Source organism: Leptonychotes weddellii, chromosome 3 (genome assembly GCF_054177405.1).
Source record: "Leptonychotes weddellii isolate Sample4059 chromosome 3, ASM5417740v2, whole genome shotgun sequence".
NCBI lineage: Eukaryota > Metazoa > Chordata > Mammalia > Carnivora > Phocidae > Leptonychotes > Leptonychotes weddellii.
In genome coordinates, this window is record NC_138371.1 from 39,067,664 (window position 1) to 39,081,365 (window position 13,702).

The 13,702-nt window shown below is 37.8% G+C and overlaps 1 protein-coding gene across 3 annotated transcripts; it reads right to left on the minus strand.

Moving 5' to 3' along the window:
• Positions 1 to 1,454: 1,454 nt before the first annotated feature.
• On the minus strand, positions 1,455 to 13,667 carry NABP1 (nucleic acid binding protein 1). Of its 3 annotated transcripts, none has more exons than XM_031040579.2 (8): positions 13,060 to 13,667; positions 12,621 to 12,759; positions 9,600 to 9,671; positions 7,865 to 7,940; positions 7,372 to 7,438; positions 6,034 to 6,165; positions 5,781 to 5,843; positions 1,455 to 3,808 (listed from the first exon to the last, which is right to left on the minus strand). In XM_031040579.2, exons 1-8 carry the CDS (start codon positions 13,148 to 13,150, stop codon positions 3,657 to 3,659), a joined length of 792 nt encoding a protein of 263 aa, XP_030896439.1. In that variant the 5' UTR covers positions 13,151 to 13,667; the 3' UTR covers positions 1,455 to 3,656. The 3 variants fall into 3 exon arrangements, 2 of the variants coding, with proteins under 2 accessions (XP_030896439.1, XP_006744728.1); XR_014143449.1 differs by having other exon boundaries at positions 3,605 to 3,808; positions 5,711 to 5,843; positions 13,060 to 13,665; XM_006744665.3 differs by lacking the exon at positions 1,455 to 3,808 and having other exon boundaries at positions 3,858 to 6,165; positions 13,060 to 13,661.
• Between the last annotated feature and the right edge of the window lie 35 nt (positions 13,668 to 13,702).

A 13,702-nucleotide genomic window follows, 5' to 3' on the forward strand; every position in this document is an offset into this window, starting at 1 on the left:
CCCCTCTGGCACAAACCCTGGCCCACATGTCCTCCCTCTTCCTCTGCGTGCCCTCACCCTCTGGGCAAAGGTGAAAGGAAAAACAAAACAGGGTACTCAGCTAACGAGCAGATCTTCGTGAAGACTCAACCTTACAATGCTGTCACGGCAAACTGTCAGGATACATACTTTTCTGCACCTTGAGCAAAAGCTTGACTGTTTAAACACACACACACCAAAAGAAACCCAACCTAACTGCAATAACTAATGTAAGTTGCTTAATATTTCAGATTTAAAATTATAGGAGAGATCGTCTTCTCAAGGCATGAAAAAAAAATGATCAGTATTTGCCTCTTATTTCCATTGCTCATGGAGAAAGAGCTTAATATTGATTGAGCCCTCGGTATGGGTTTTGCATACATTGGCTCACAGAGTCCTCACAGCCCCATTATTCTCTATTTATAACAATGCTCATAGTCATGGAGCCAGTAAACAGTAGATCTAGGACTCAAACCAAGATGATCTCAGCTCAAAACTATTTTTCACCAAAGCACACTGTCATGGACATTTAAAATGGGTTATGTCCTGCAATGCTAACATCACTACAAGAACAGCAGTGGTCATTTGGCTAGGATTCTACAAATAAAGGCAGTTTCATGTTCTACTTCAACTGTTTTTACCCAAACACCACCCACCAAAAGGTATTTTTAAGTTTACACCCCCCACCAGTGTTGTTGACAAAAGTAACAAGAACACAAAATTTCGCAAACTTTTCCATAGCTTTGGGGGAAGTTCAGGGTTTTAATAAATCCGCTTAACGGAAGGGAATTTACTTTTGATGTCACAGTGTTGCTAGTTCATAAATTAGAATTAGATGGCTCAATTACTCCCTAATGATCTCCTACATCATGCTTAGACCATCAGACAAAAATTCTTACCCAACGGAATAATGGAACCTTTTCTCCACGTGTTAAGCCAGATTCCTAAACTACAGAAAACTGTATAGTCATCACCCAGTAGATGGCACTAGTTGTGCTACTGTTTTTATTCCTTTCCAGTCCTGGGACCTAGGTCAGAGGTCTTCATCTCCTACTAGGGTTATAAATATTTGAAACAGAAGACTAGTCCCCATAGCAATCAAATAATGCCTTGCATATCACTTGTGGGAAATATTTAGCTGGCTGTGTACGGAACGAGATTGAGATCTGAAAGTGGTGGGCTCTATTAGGCATTCCTAGGAAAGTTTATCATGCCTCCAACCCACTACTACTTTTCATTTGGGCCAGCCTCTCTCCACATAATAAAGTGGGGGACTGAGGAAAGCTCTGGGGTTAAGAGGAAGGTAGAAGATGCTATAAACATGTATTTGCTGAGATAAGCAATAATAAAATCTATTTTCAACAAAGTTTAATAGAAACCTAGGGTGAAAAAGCTTTTTACTTTGATACAGGCCCAAATGAAGTTAGGTCACTCCATTATAGATGATCTGATTTTAATACTGACATAATTTGAATAATTCTATTTGAACCTAATTCAAAACTCAACAGAGCTCACATCCAGAGGCCATACTCGAGATTACCCTGCTTTACTCAATTCTGTCCTTTGGAGGCATATGCTTCCAACTATTTTTCCATGTTTTGCAAACCAGAACTTTGGTATATTCAAGCCTTACAAAGATAAAAGAAACTATATACGCCTTCCCAGTTATTTCTGTGTTGGGAGAGGTATCAAGGGCAGGACACAAAAATCTTCAAGGCCGTTATTTCAAGTGTAGCTCTAGCAGACCTACACTTATAAATCCTCCTTCTGATAGAGCAGAGAAGCAACTCATACTTCTAACAAGTTCCTGGGGGATATCTCCTATCAGTGGCTTATAAATATACCACTGTGTCAAGTTTCACTCAACATATATTCAATATCTGGATAAGAAACAACTCTTCATTCAAAATATTTTGATGTAGAAAAATAGAAAATTTGACTTCTGGTTGGAAATATTAAAAAAAAAAAAAAAGGCTTATTTCTGAAAACATGCCAAGTGCTTCAGTGGAGGTTGTAAGAACATGCCATGGTGAGGACTGTGGTGTGAAAGTGGCCTCTCAACACTCCTGGGGTCTATTGCAGCCTTGGATTGGCATGGTCCTAAAACCTGGGGAGCCACACTAGTTGTGGGTTACCTACCAAGGCCTTTCAAAAGGCTTAAATGTCTACTAGTCAAACTTGTTAAAATGTTCATTCGGCTGCATCACACTATCTTATAGTGGTAAAGAGCCCTTAGGAACATCTTTGGGTCTAATGTTCTTAATGAGAAAAGTGCTAAGTAGATGGCTTATTAGGGACAGCCTGTGGACTTGATTTTCTCTAGTCTGTTTCTTAGTTTGTGATCTGTGCTTTGAGAAACATCATTAGACCCTTTTAGCCCAGAAACCTGGAGTAATGTGGTTAGAGTATTTGGACACAAAGTCTGGTATATCCCTAATAAAGCAAAGGAATTGGGAGAAAAGTTGAATATACCTGGAAAGTAAAATGTTTTCCTAAGCTTCTCCCTCAGGAGGTCAACATACCATTCACAACAGCGCTATTTTCCAAAGGTCACAATTGGATTTCCTCAGAAGCATACCTTAACTGTTAATCATTACAACGACTTCATGAAATGTGGGAGTGTTGCATTACCCTAACATTTAATCATTGGCTGAAGCCTGGTTTTCACCACAGCGAAGAACATCTGCCTTTACCCCTCACATAACCCCCTTTTCTACCAGAAATGTGAAGACTCTTCTCAGATGGGAAATTAAACAAAGAAAAGGCAAAACAGATTTTTATAAAAGCCATCATAGGGCAAGTAATCCCCAGGAGCAGCCTAGAGGCAAAACAGACTGACGTTGGGCAAGTACTCCCATCTTGATACTGCTTTCCCATGGTTTCCAAGGTTTGTTGTCTGGAGAACCTTTCCAAATACATGAAAGAAAATGATCTTAAGAGTCACGGGAGCCTAAAGTTGCTTGGAGCAAACAGTAATTACTTTCATAACGAAAAAGGGAAGTCATTTCAGTAACTGGAATGCCAGATCTATGTAAACTTAAAATTGCCATTGTGTCTTCAGACTGATGTAGAACACGGCCAGTGTGGACCTCTGAAAACACTTTGTAGGACCAGGTAACCAGCTTCCTCCTTTAAACGTTCTCATAATTACACCTTTTTTTTTTTTTACTAACCTCACATCTATTTGTTCTCAGCATCATCCCTTTGGCATTATTACTCAACCCAGCAAATGAAACATTCTTTTAAAATGTTAAATAATAAAAATACAAGTGGCAAGGATTCAGTACTACAAATATTCAGGGCATCAGGGCATCAAGTTAAACTGTCCTCAAAGTTAAAGCAGATTACTAAAAAAAAAAAAAAAAAAAAAAATACAGGAACAAAGCAAAAAAGAGGTGGTATATATAGGAAAACCTGTGTAAATGCCTTTGGGAAAGCACAGTGCAACCCTTCACTATTACACATCATCCTCTGGCCTTATGAGGTTCATCTTCCCAACTCTGTCTTGTAGCCACTACCCAAAAACCCGGCTGCTGAGACTTCAAACCACTTCAGAACTGTTTTGGTGAAATGAAATGGGACCCAATTCTAGTAGGCATGTATTTCTATACTAAATGGTTTTTGTTTTTGGTAGGTGTTTAGACATTTAAAAATTCACAGGTGAAAGCACCAGGAAAGAGGAAGGTAGAAAACTTTCTTCCTCTTCTTGATGAGTACCGTCCAAGCAGACTGGTAGGGCAAATATTCATTATGGACTGTAATTCACTTTGCTTTGGTTTTGGAGGCTTCCCTTAAGAAAAAAGAGATTTGTTAATAAATGATAACACAGAACAACAAGATTAAATTATTGAGGCAAATGTCAATTACAAAAGTAATAGCTTAGATCGTTCTCTATTTAATCTCAGCATGTTAAAGGGTAACAGTATTTCCACACCTAACGCTGCATTTTTTTCTGTTCTTGAGGTGATTGGACGACAAACATTTGACTGCCTATTATGTGCCAGAAATCATCCTAATCACTTACATGGAAAATCTTCAGTAACTCTCTAAAGGGATAATATTACTTACTTGTTTTTATAGTTGTGGAACTTAAGGCTTATAGAGGTTTTATGCCTAATAATTTGTCCAACATCAGAGGTGGAGACAATGGGCCAGGACTGGAAGCTCAGCTATCCCTACCTGATAGTTTACTTTTCTGAAACTCCAAAATTCTTTCTTTTAAAATCATCTTTAACACCATATTCTCCCACAAATAACTAACAGTATTATTGCTCCTACCTCTACTTAGATTTAAATAAAAATTTATATGCTAATTTTTAGTAATTTTCTTACTCCAAACATCTGTAATTTTGTATCTTAAAAAAGTTAGTCACAAAGCCAAATCCACTATAATCACGAGTTAAGAATAAAAGAAAAACGTCTTTCTAGAATATATAAACCCCAGTTACCAAAGTACTATGAACCATGCATAAGCTCCTTGAGATTACTCATCACCTACCCCTTAACTCTACACGATGTCTAATATACAGTGTCATGGAAATTTGTTAGATACACTGAACTGGAGCAAACGAATATTCTGGCACCAACCTTCACATTCAAAGGCTTTGGAGTTTTTAGAAAACAGAGTCTACTTAAATTATTTTGTGATTTAAGGTAGGGACAAAAAGCGACAAATACAGAGCTAAGCAGTCGCCGGGCTGAAGTAATCATTACAACTATAGTAAAATTTACTGGCTCTCCATTGTAAAGCATTGAAAGAGCAAAAATAAGGGAGGTCCGTTAATATTAATGCAAGGTTTATTCGAGATAATATTAAGAACTGAATTCTAACAAAGGAAAAATTTACCAGTTATCCACTCTATAATAAAAAGTGGAACTGGGGACCCTTTATAACACATAAATAAATTCTACCTTTACATTTCTGAATAAAGCTGTATTCACTTCTTAGAGAGAGCCATTTAACTTTTGCTGATAAGGCTTTGTGAATTGTGTTCAGAAACTTTGACAATACTCACATATACACACTCTTCAAATAAGGTTAAGTACCTAGGATTTTCACTCCAGGATGAGTTTCTGTAAGTACCTAGGACACTCTAACTTAAGACTACATATTTCTACATGAATTCAATTTGAATTGCCTTCATCTTTATGTACCACAATTTTTTAAAAAGATCAATGTTTATTATGACTTTTTAACTCCCTCAAATTATACTTTAATATTTGACATGGTAGTTTCAAAAAATAAATATTCAAGGCCTCAGTTTTAAATTTCCCTTCAGTGTAAATGCACAAAGTTGACAACAAATATTAATAGGACTACCCTAAAATAAATGCAGCTTTCTTATAAAAATTACTCGTTATAATACAGTTCCCATTCTATTCCATAATTCTGATGAAGAATATGTTTTTTTGGTAATAAAACAAGAGTTTAGAATGATTCAGTCCTTGGAAAATCTTAATGGCAGTCACTCAATGAAGAAGTCAATCATTCCTGAAGTCACAAACACTCAAAACCTGCTGTTAGCATTGACTGAGTTTTTGTGGGGGTTTTTTGGTGGTTATTGCTTTAGTTGGCAATACCTGAATTTAAGACAAAAGAACATCTCCCACTAAGCCTTATTTTAAATATTACAAAATGTATACAGAAGATAGACTCATAGAGGCTATAATGCTGATGTCTTAAGTAACTCACCCATGAAATGGGTGCGTATTTTTTAGAGGATAACCATAGATCTTTTTGCTCTAAAAATAAATGCCCCTACTTTTCAGAGTGTTCCCATTCTTCAAATTCTTCAACAGGAGACTTGAGCAGCTTAACAGTTTTGCTATAAAAACAAACCACTCTTGTTAACAAACCCAAAACATAAAAGGAAACCGATAAAGGACATAGTTTTCACAGTTAACGATAAATAAAAGTGCAGTAAGTGTTCAAGTAGGGCGTGTAGTTTAAAAACTACATGTGAGTATTTGGCATAGGTCATCTTTTAAAGGCTCTCCGAGGGTCCCTGCCATTACTTATTGTGGTCATGACTGTTTGATTATTAGCTGTTCCTTGTAGCTGTGGATTTGTAGGTCCCCGGCCATTGCTTCTACCAGCATATGAAAACTGGCATCCCCTTGATTCTGGGCCAATTTGAACCCCGTTTCCTAAAAAAGAATATAAAAATTCATCACCATTTTCAGACACTGATCTGTAGGAATACACCTATTTGGAGTTCTAACACATGCTTAAAAGTAGTATTAGAGAAAACAAATGCCTTCATTTTTAAACTACTGGAAAAAACTCAATGTGGGTTCTGCGTTTTTCCAAATGTTATGATTACTGTAAATATATTAACTTGATGCTATATTAATATGGAAAGAGATACAGAACAGTTTGGGCAACAGAATGAGAAATTAGTAAAGAAAAACATAGATAATGCATTGCCTACATTTTAAGGGAGAAAGAAAAAAAGAAAAGGGTAAAAGCGTGTATGAACACTGGCATTAGGTTCAAATATGGTTAATAATTCAAAAAGGACAATGTAATTCTAATTTTTCAAAGGAAAAGACAGCAGTTTCCCATAATGTGATCATCACCAGCTGTGCCAAAACATGCAGCCACCAGGTCAAATAAAACTTCAGCCACCCTACTAAACTCCAATCTCAAAGCTTTTCCTCCATTATTTAAGAATAAAAACTTCAAAAGACACAGCTGATAGAACCATTAACATGATATTTGAGAGTATTTGAGGGGTAAAGGCCAATCTTTTAAAGAAGCAGCTATCAGCATGTGAAAACTTAAGGTGAGCTACTAGTCTAAAGATAAAAGGCTTTTGGTGTGCCAAAATAACCAGTTAATTCTGCATCTTTTATAAATAATCACTAGATAACAGAATTTTGTTAAAAAAAAAAAAAAAATCAATGGAAAACCCACTCCACATCACTAAAACAGATTTCTTATTAGCCACTGTTTAAATATAGAATGTGCTCCAGGAGGTGGGTGGGTGAATGGGTGAAATAGGTGATGGGGATTAAGAGTACACTTATCTTGGTGAGCATGGACTAATAGATGGAACTATACTGTATATGTGACACTAATAAAACACTATGTTAACTACACTGGAATTTAAATTAAACAGATAAATACATGTGTATAAAAATGAAAAGAATGTGCTCAATAAGTTAGCTTAAGAGAGTATCTGCTATTTAGAAAATCAGTTACTTGGGAATTCCGTGTTTACTAAGAGCTCCCTTTTAGTGCTAATGTGTGCCTAAAGACAGTTTTCTTCTAAATCTTTCATAAGATATATTCACTTAATTCTTAACACCTGATCACAAATATGCAAAAAAAAAAAAAAAAGAAAATCTTACCCACTGGTCCAAATGTACCTGTACCCATATTATTATTCATGGAATTATTCTTCTGTTCATTGTGTGCCTAAAAAATATGTTTTTAATTTAACCAATTGAAGATTTATTAAAAAAAAAATTATTATAACATGTTATATCCATTCTTTGTTTTTTTTTAACAAATTTTTAACAGATTTATCCAAGTCCATTCAATGTTACTATTCAGGAATGTTTCCCAAACCTTTCATAGCTTCTGTTATATCTTACTACTGTGTTTTCTTGATATTACTCCCCACTCCTCAAAGTGCTCAATGGCACATATATTTAATATATAACACTAAAGATATATAATAGACTCACAAAATATACAGGATGTAAATGACTTTATATTCTTTTTAAAACTGTTCTCATTATCCTCTGGGTATGAAAGGGTTGGATACCTCGCCAAAGAATTATAGTGCCCACTCAAAATTAGCCTAATCATAAAAATAGACTATACGTTTGGATTAATTACCCCTCTGCTCTGTTGTCCTCGATAATCTGGGTTGGGTTCACTGAAATTTGGCACTTCTGAATAAACCATACAAAATCTGAAAGAAAATAAAGCACAAGTTAAATGACTCCTAAAATAATCAGCCTTTTTTTATATAACATGAGTAACTTATAGGAATGAAGAATTTAGGTGTCAAATGAATTAACTAAAAAGCAACATGCTATTTATACAACAAAAACTTCCTAAATGCTATGTTCCATAAAAACAAAGAATTCTAAGATATTCAACAGCCTACAATCTATAAAACATTCTATTTTTTATTTTAGTTCTTCTGTATTGCAAAAATAAATCAGGTCAAAGATTAAGGACACAGAAACACATCTCTGTGCTGTTTTTCCAAATAGGCTGATGCCACTGGACCATGTTTAGGGTTCCAGAGTGGTTTTTCCAGCAGTGGTGATGGATTTGCACTGATCCATTCACACACTCCCATCCAGGCCCTCTTTTGACCAATCACTGTGAATCTGCAAAGATAATCATTCAAGGTTAAGAGTGGATTCCGCAAGTATGTATAAAGACACGTGGCTGTTAAGACAACAGTTTATCCCAATGCTTCTTGTAAGTTGACTATGGCATATAGTAACATTACACATAAGCATTTACTTAGCTCCTCACCCCATAAATAAATTAAAATCAGTTTTGGTATATCCTAGACTGACCCTGACAAAGCCAAGTCACTATGAATTGAGTGACCTCCAGTGGTTCTTCACATAACTGACCTCTTTTTCTGTATACATGCAGGTCAGGAAAAAATCCTAAATCTTTTGATATTGATGCTAAGAGCTTTCGTAACATGTTGCTCTACTACTCTAAAAACAAACATAAGTAAATGATTTTCTTCCTAGCAAAAGCAAAGTGTTACCAGTTTCTGATCTTTAAAAGCTAGCAAGATTATCTTTTCCAAAAAAGAATTTTATCCCTGCAGTGTAGAAGAACATTCCCTCCCCCCTTTTTTTTTGTGGTGCCATGTGTGGCTTCTCCCTCTTCAAATATCCTCGAATTTGATGGGCATTAAGTAGATGTCTAAACATTAACCAAACAGAATGGACTAATGATTTGGCTCATTGCCAACACAATACTTTATGAAGACATCCCAAATGTGTAGGCTACTATGGAGGCTGAATTACCTTTACACCCCTAGAGAGGATGGTTCCTCCAAGTCAGGGTGGAGATTACCAGGGTAGTAGTGTATGGAAGCTCGCATTGTGGCTGCCTGTACGGCACCTAGACTGTGGATAAATACAGGACTTCAATGGTCATCGCTGCAAGTCCTTTTACCACGAGTACATATTCACCCATCAACGAAAAAAGAAAATTTAAACTGTTGGCCTGAAACCTGGCTTCTTACCTAGCTTCTTTGGCAATTCACTAGAAGACAGGACCTATTTAAAATGGCACTATGACACCTGAAAGATGCATGTTCCCAAAGCCTACAGAAATGGCCCCACTGGGGCTCATCTCAAGTGCAACTTCATGCTCTTCACCAGGGAAAACTGACATTCTCAACCACAGGAATCAGTATAGATGGCTGTTAAACTGGTATATATGTGTAAAGTTGTTTTTACAGCGAAGCTTTTGAAGGCATTCAGTTTACCAGTCCAGAAAAGCCAAGAAGTTTATAGTTTATACATACCAGTTATTCTGTAGATATTACATGTAATTTATTCAATTACAGGAAATGCACTTTAATACTTACTCCCCAATTTTTTGAAGTTCTCCACCCCTTCCAGTATATAGTGTCAAACACCCTTTCCACATGGATGCGTACCTAGAAAGAAAAGAAACATCCATTCTGTAGAAATACATGTATTTCCTACTTAAGTAAAACTTTATACTGAATTTTTTGTATTGGGATATAGGTGGAGATCAAACTCTGTGAATACAGTAGTAAATCAAATACAATTAATCTAATTTTGATTAACTTGTTACTTACAAAGGAACAGTACAAAGAAAACTACTGCCAAATTTTGACATGATTATCTAAACTATAACTAACCCTAGAAAATAAAGTCTTTTTGCAAAGCAAGCACTGTTATACTCCAAAAATCACATCTTTAGTCAATTAACAAAAGAACTTTCAATGGAAGAGATTCAGGCAGAAAGTATTTTTCAATCACAGAATATATAGAATCAACACCAAGTGTTTACTTTTATACCCATTTACTTAGTCTACTCAGATTATCAATATAAGTTTTCCCTTTGCCTTCATAAAACACATAGGATTCACAAGCTACTGAAAATTTGATAAAATTTAATCAAGGGCCTAAAAAAACAATCACAAATCTCACCTATCTGCCTTTCCAAACCTGCAATTTTTAGCATCAACTTGGCTGAACAGATTATTTACACTGACCAACTCTGAATGTAGACAGAATCATTAAATATTCCTACACAAAAATCTAATAAAAATGTAAATTAAACATTGTAAAATCAGTCCAAGGTTTGGTTTTCAGTGGTTCTCTATACAACTACTACGGTAACTTTAGACTTAGAATGATAAATTACAGGGACGCCTGGGTGGCTCAGTCGGTTAAATGGCTGCCTTCGGCTCAGGTCATGATCCCAGAGTCCTGGGATCGAGTCCTGAGAGTCCCCCATTGGGCTCCTTGCTCAGTGGGGAGCCTGCTTCTCCCTCTGCCAGCCACTCCCCCTGCTCGTGAGCTCTGACAAATAAAGAAAATCTTAAAAAAACACAAAAAACGAGGGGCACCCGGGTGGCTCAGTTGTTGAGCGTCTGTCTTCGGCTCGGGTCATGATCCCGGGATCCTGGGAGCCCCGCATCGGGCTCCCCGCTCCACGGGAAGCCTGCTTCTCCCTCTCCCACTCCCCCTGCTTGTGTTCCTGCTCTCACTGTCTCTCTGTCAAATAAAATATTTTTTAAAAAATGATAAATCATAACTAAATATTGTTAACTAAGTACAGTTATAGTTCATTTTTTAACATAGATTAATAAATACTAGTTAGTTCCACATTATACAGTCTTCTTTAGTAAGGGTAATTCATTAAAGACTCCAGCACTCTTACGCTATACGCTAAGCTGAAGAAAAATGGTGCACTAATATTTCACCTTAGTAACGTAAAAGTTAATGCATGTTGGAGAAAAAATTTGAAGTTACAAGTAAACATTTAACTTGCACTTGTTTCGGGAATGAGATCAATAGCAGGGTTTTCTGATAAACATATCAATATTCAAATTACCATTATTTAGATGTACACCTTTCTTCAAAAACTACTTTTCTTAGATGCAACCAGAATTGAAGGGCCTTACAATAGGCCAGACTCCACTAGATATGTTATTTTAGTAAGGTATAATTATTCCCATTTTACAGAAGAGGAAGTTACAGAAGTATAAAAACCTCAAGGTCACACTGAAGTTACAAAACAGTGGAGTTTCTTTAGTTTTGAATTTTCCTTTAAATTATATTCCTTGAAATTCTATAAATCCTATATGGATCTTGATTTTAGTTTTTCCACAAATTTTTTGATGGACATAGCTATGTATTTTCCATTGACTACAAAATATGAAATATTTGAAATGAGATGCTGTTTACACTGTATAAAATACTTTTAATTACTGGATGAGAAATACTTTGGCAGCCAAAAAAACTTTAATTATGCTAATCCTCACCACACCCTCATACGCAGGAATTTTCTTTTGTGTAAACTACAGATGTGGAAGTTTGAAAGACACAATTAGTGTCATAATGAGTCACTGCATGAGAATAAAATGTCTATGTTCTGACTCTCACTTCCTTCTTTCATGATACTCTCTACCTCACTTCCTGAAGATGTTGTAAGGCCTGGAAGGTATTATCAAAGGGCTCTAACTAACCTCCTCCATTCAGGGTGATCCAATACTTCTCTGAGATTCAATTTACTATGCCAACATCAATATCCACCCACTTTTCCTATAGTTGTGACCAATAAATTATTACAACTCTATTGACCACAGAACTTCCAAAATCCATCTCAGGACCCTTTTCTGGCCTTTTATCTTCCTAATTTAAACATTTGGTAAAATTTTAAAGGCAGTTGAATTACCAACCAAAAAAAAAGGTTGTGCTAAATTATTTTTAAAAGCCAATCTGCCAACTGACTCTTTTGGATGGAGGTATCTTAGACATCTTCCTGCCAAACATTTTCTGCATATCATTCTGGTTTTTGTACTACACTGACCTTATAGCAGTAGGCCCAGGAAATCATTTTCCAGAATGTGCCTTCCAGATATTCTAAACTTCCCTTCTTAACTTTCACATTCGAGTACAAATTTGACATACCACAAAAACTGAATTGTCCAACTACAATCTTATGTCCTGTCTAAATAAAATACTGGCAGGATTTCAAAAGGGGGAAAGGTTGGAAAAGAACTGACAACTCTATTAAATAATTTATGAAAAAAATAAATAGTATGGACTATGCTAATTTTATCAATCTACAAAAAACACTCAGTAATCCCAAAACAGTACAATCTACCTAACCTGTAAACTGAGGGGGAGTGGGTTAGATTCCCCGGTGAAACTGACCGCTTTTTCTGGCAAGGGTGTTCTATCCCAAAGCTGTCCACTGTCCAATATTAACACCCAAGGGGCTCAAAACTCCCTGGAGGCCCACAAAAAAGATACGGAACTCCAGAACTTGCCAAGGTTCCCCAGCCAATGATTCTGCAGACTGTTACTTAGGAAGCCTTCTCCCTCCTCCCCCTTTGGTGCACACCTACCCTCTGGTCAACCGAATAATATCCCCTGGCTGTATAAGACCTCCGATTTCATCCCACACGGAAATAGTGATGCTGCCCGTTTTATCTGCTACTTTGCATGATCTCACTTCATGGCCGTCTTTGGTTTTGGTCACGCGTCCTGTGAAGATTTAAAAATCACAAGGGGGGCGAAGGGGTGTATTAGATAATGAGGACTTCCAGAAAGGCTCTAACTCCTCCTCCGGGATCATAACGCAGTGGAAAGAGGTCGAGCCCCGGGTTTTCGCCGCAGGTTGTATCCGAGCCCCGGCGGGGGTCACCGGGGCCACGTGGAGGGGGGAGGGGAGGGGGAAACGAAGAGGAGGAGGAGGAGGGGAGCCCCAGGCTAGCAGCGGCGGCGCCCTTCCCTCCTGCCCCAAAACGCAAGGGGGCAGAGGGATGGGCTGCAGACCCCACTTACCTATCTCCAGGACAATAAAGACGACATTTAAGTTTTTCAGTCCGGGCTTAATATCTTTTATAAAAAGAGGTGGGTCGTTGACCCCATTCATATTGAGGCAGGTGCGGCTACAGCTGCGAAGACGCGGGTGGGCAGGGAGTGGGACAAAGCCTCCCACCCTCCCGGGCAAGGGCGAGGGCGCAAGGGAGACTCTGGGCGGGGATGGCGAAGAGAACGGGCAGAAAGCGGTTAGGCAGGGATCAAGGAAACCAGCCCAGACGGCACTGAGTCCAAAAAAAGAAGAAGGAAAAAAAAAAAGGCTCACAAGTTTAAAAGGAAAAAAAGACGAACCAGTCCGCACAAAACCCCGCTCCCAACGGGGCGACAGTAAGGCAAGCGTGCGAACTGAACTGCCCCCCTCTTTTGGATAAAAGGAAGGGGAAAAAAAAGGCAGCGAGGGGAGGTCTCTGCCCTGAGTCCCCCTCACACAACACACACACACACACACACACACACACACGCGGGCGCGCGCCCAGTCTGTCCCAGGCTTCGGGAAGGGACAGACTGTGACAGCAAACCCGGTGCGGAGACCTAGCAACCACGCAGTCTACGTCCCAAACAGCGACTGCTGAACGCGCCCGCGCGCCGGCTGGACCCCACACCC

Excerpts from the sequence above, each read along its gene's own strand:
- NABP1 (XM_031040579.2), bottom strand. The coding sequence starts at position 13,150 with ATGAATGGGGTCAACGACCCACCTCTTTTTATAAAAGATATTAAGCCC. Across the intron at positions 9,672-12,620 it reads ATTATTCGGTTGACCAGAGG|GTACGCATCCATGTGGAAAG; the intron begins GTAGGTGTGCAC and ends TTTTCTTTCTAG. Across the intron at positions 7,439-7,864 it reads GAGGACAACAGAGCAGAGGG|GCACACAATGAACAGAAGAA; the intron begins GTAATTAATCCA and ends CATATTTTTTAG.